Source organism: Capsicum annuum, chromosome 9 (genome assembly GCF_002878395.1).
Source record: "Capsicum annuum cultivar UCD-10X-F1 chromosome 9, UCD10Xv1.1, whole genome shotgun sequence".
Taxonomy (NCBI): domain Eukaryota; kingdom Viridiplantae; phylum Streptophyta; class Magnoliopsida; order Solanales; family Solanaceae; genus Capsicum; species Capsicum annuum.
In genome coordinates, this window is record NC_061119.1 from 4,018,846 (window position 1) to 4,023,528 (window position 4,683).

Consider the following 4,683-nt stretch of genomic DNA (forward strand, 5'->3'; position numbering starts at 1 on the left):
AAAAAAAACATATGATATATTTTTTTCAATAGACCAAAAAAATGTATGCCACATGAGTTGGTTGATAATTACGCAATTAATACACACTTAACTCATGACAACCTGCACGTTATCCATTTTCAAAGCAAATTCATTTTTAATAGTAAGTATATATTTTTGTTTGAACATTCATTTGCATTAATCACTTCATTAAATAAACTTAGTTTTATTTTCATCGGATATTTACATCAAATTTATCATTATCGAGTGATATAAAAGGATGAATATACTCCCATCGTCCCAAATACCTGTCCCAAATTTCTTTATTTGATTTCTCATTTTACTTGTCTTTTTTCATTAATCAAGAAGAGCCAAATTTTTTTTTCCATATTTTACCCTTTGCATTAATTACTTTTTCTTCAAATTAAAATGTAAACATCATTTAATAGGGGTACTATGGTAAACTAGTCATGTTATTAATTGTTTTTCTTAATTAATATACCATCTCAATTTGGGACGGAGGGAGTATATATATATATATATATATATATATATATATATATATATATATTTCAAAAATAGAAAAAATATTACTTTTAACATATGAAGAAAAAATAATTACTTTTTTCCAAATTTTATCTTTAGCATTATTTACTTAAAACACTAGTTAATACGAATAGGGTGGTAAAATAGTTATATCAATTATTATTTTCTTAATAAGCATGTCACCTTCAAATATGACAAGTAAAAGTAGATGGATAAAGTAATATATTAGCAACGTATATATGTCATGTGTCTGTTGTTATGACAAGTAAAAGTGAACGAATGAAGTAATATATTAGCAACGTATATATGTCAAGCGCCTTTCGTTATGACATAAATATCCAATGCCAATAAATTAATAAAATGTAAAATGAAAGGTAATAAAAACATTCAAGTCCAATTTAATTACCTTATTAATTAGTAATGATTAACAAAGATGATCCAAATGAATTACAAGGTACACGTTGTAAAGTAGAACATGTCATTATCCCATACTTTACCAAACCTAATCATTTGGATGAAACATAAGATTATAATCCTAAAAATTATTAGTAATGCTAATTAATTAAATTAATTAGAAGAATTTCAGAAAAGGACGGCGTGATTTTTGGGTCATAATTGAATTAAGTATAAAGTGATGGACCTAGTTGTAGTAGTAGCATAAAAGTGGGTGGGTCAACTGCACATGGGAAAATTTATGTTTTGCTTCATTCATTAATAATCACTTACCCCATTAATCCAACTAAAGTCCACTCTTTCCCACTACTTATGTTCATCAAATTCCCACACTCACATTAATCATACCCAAAATTGCTCGGACTTTTCAAAAATGTCAACGCTACATATCGGATTTTTTAAAACTAATGTATTTTTGAAAAATTTGATACAAATTACAATATCGAAAATGAAGAGTCTGTACAACGTAGATCACAACAACAATAATTTGGTCTAAGTCAAAAACAAGTAGGAATTGCTAAGGAAAATGAGATAACACTCAACCGGTCAAACACTTCCTTAAACTTCTCATTTAATTGACAATTGCAAATTCAGAAAGAAAGAAAAAAAGAAATAAATAATTTCTTATTTTTCTAAAATGTCTGATATTTTTGTAATCAAATTCATTTGATTAATATTCGATACCAGATAGAGTACATAATATTTGAACTAATCATACTTATAGACTTGGCAATTAAATAATTGACTTTAAGCAAGCAAGTTCTTATAATGACAACTAAAAGGTTGTTACTCTTAATTATTTCTTGTACGTAGTATTACAATAACAACATAATATGTAGTGTAATTTTACAAGTTGAATCTGAAGAGATTAGTGTATACATAAATATTAACAAATTCATTCTGTCAAATTGATTAATATATGATACCAGATAGAGTACATAATTAATGAACTAATCATACTTCAAAAAATGAACTAATCATACTTATGGACTTGGCAATTAATTGACTTTAAGCAAGCAAGCTATTATAATGACAACTAAAAGGTTGTTACTCTTAGCTATTGTCGTACGTAGTATAACAATAATAATAATAATATATTCAGTACAATTTCACAACTTCAATTTAGAAAAAATAATATGTACATAGAATTTATCCGATATCGTAGTATTGATCGATTATCTTTGTTTTGAAAAAAAAAATGCTTCAAACTATGAAACTAACAAAAAAAAATTATAGGAATTTAAGAAAGAACTTTTTTTTTTCTTTATATTATGTGGATGTATTAATTTAATTTATTTCATAGAGAAATTGTGTGGTGCCAGGCTTGCACTCCAATCCTCCACAAGGTATATCGTTGGCATAAAGTAATGGGTTTGCTTCAAAGCCAACCGAATCTTACTCTTTTCCTCACTTACATACAATAAACTTCATATTATAAAAATATAAATATAAAATAATTAAAATAATATCAATTTTTCTATATATATAAATGTATATATATTAACTTGCAAAGTTTGTAAGTGCAAGAAAACAGTGAACATTTTCAAGATTTGTATTCACGGGGGCGGCTTCTTTTTTTCATTCTACCTATAAACTCCTTCATAATAACTATATATTATAATTCATTTATATATATATAGTCACTTTGTTACATTATTTTCTTCATCTAAAGAAAAATAAACTCTTTGTTTGCTTTTTTTCTTTGAAAAAAGTTAGTGATCTTTTTGGATGATCAAAATGGAAGCTCATCAAGAAAATGATCACCAATTGAATATGGTGATCAAGAGAAGGCGGACTAAGAGACCTAGGCCGCCTTCTCCTCTAACTTTAGCGATTACTACGAGCTCGTGTAGCACGGTGGAAGGTGCTAGTGGTGGTGAATTGGTGGATGGACACGTGGCGAATTCATTGTCGTGTGTCAGTAAGTGTACTGGTTGGATGGATGATCAGATTGTCAGGAATACGAATCAGGAAGAAGAAGATATGGCGAATTGTTTGATTCTTTTAGCGCAAGGTCATAATTTTCAAAAGTCTTCGGCACAATCTCCAATGACATTGGATGTTTATCAATGCAAGACATGCAATCGTTCCTTCCCATCTTTCCAAGCACTTGGTGGCCACAGAGCAAGTCATAAGAAACCAAAAACCCTAGATGATCAAGTCAGGAATCTGAAGTCAATTGACCATCAAGTACTAGTCGATAATCGTTCAAAATTGAACGATGAAGATCATGTCACAACTCTATCACTCCAAATCCCAAACAGCAACACCATCACCACGACCAGCACTAACAAAAATAAGAACAGGGTTCATGAGTGCTCGATTTGTGGGGCCGAGTTCAACTCAGGTCAAGCGTTAGGTGGACACATGAGAAGACATAGACCATTACCAAATAGTATTGCAATTACATCAAACCCTAACCATACCGAAGAGTCACATCATCATCATCATCACGATCAACAAATCAAAAACACAAGGACATTTTTGTCATTGGACCTTAATCTACCGGCGCCGGAGGACGATCACCGGCCGGAAAATTCTAAATTCACCTTTGCTTCAAAAGAACAAGTCATTGTCTTCTCAGCTTCACCTTTGGTTGATTGCCATTACTAAATCAATCAAAACTTACTTTTTTTATTTTTATTTTATCATGATTTATTTAATTTCAACCATTGACAATTGTGAATTAATTGTTTAACATTTATTTTTATTGTTGTTTTTATCATATATTTGACCATTTAATTATTAATAGACATAATTCTTTCATGATTATTTAATTTATATTATTGATTAATTTTCTTGTTTTGAATTCTTTGAGTAAGGGGTTTAATTTACTCACCATGTGTTTGGCCTTTGTTTCAAGAAAAGTAATTTTTTTATCCATCTGATCTGGCTTTCCTCATATTCTTTACTTTTCTCATGTGTATTTTAGTAAAAGTAAGACAACCCCACCCCACCCCCCACACATAAACAAAAAAAAAAGGGTCCTTTTATGGCGGATATTGGTACGTAGACCTCTTTCTTCTATGTTTTTCAGAAAAAGAGAACTAATATATGACCTATTCGAAGTTGTCATTGATATGTGAATGATGCATATATATAATTATTTTTCGTATCCGAGCCGTGAAAAAGATTCAAGCAAAGACAGAAACAAATCCAATCCGTTTTACGTCAAGCAATACTCCAGCTCGGAAAAAACAGCGGGCACGTATTCTAAAAAGGCATGCAGAGTTTGTTGCCGTTGGCGCTTTTCATTTTCCACATGAAAAATTCTTTGATTCATTTGAAAAAGTCTTTCAATGAGTGACTACCCATCTACCAGGGGCGGAGCAAGCATATACCCAGGGGTTCATCCGGACTCCCTTCAGAGAAAAATTACACTATTTTTACAGAACTAAAATTATTTTTTATGTATATATGATAGATGTTGAACCCCTTTAGCTACTTCGTGTGTGCACTTTTGAAGAAAAATTTTGATTCCGGCACTAGCGTCTACCCTATATTGCTGGAAGGTACTATGCATGAAAGGTCTTTAGTTGTGGGTTTAGAATTTAGTGAAAGTCAAAAAATGGAAGAAAAATGATTTATTTTATGTAAATAAATAATTTATATTAACTTGATCAATTAAACAACCAAAATTTAGTTAAAATTTTCAATATGATTTTCTTAATAATATGCTCTACTAGGTTTTCAACTTAATGTTTT

The 4,683-nt window shown here is 30.0% G+C and overlaps 1 protein-coding gene across 1 annotated transcript; it reads left to right on the forward strand.

The window, feature by feature from the left end:
- Nucleotides 1-2,498: 2,498 nt before the first annotated feature.
- Nucleotides 2,499-3,723, forward strand: LOC107853625 (zinc finger protein ZAT5). Its single transcript, XM_016698603.2, has one exon. It carries the CDS (start codon nucleotides 2,707-2,709, stop codon nucleotides 3,589-3,591), a length of 885 nt encoding a protein of 294 aa, XP_016554089.2. The 5' UTR covers nucleotides 2,499-2,706; the 3' UTR covers nucleotides 3,592-3,723.
- The last annotated feature ends 960 nt before the right edge of the window (nucleotides 3,724-4,683 follow it).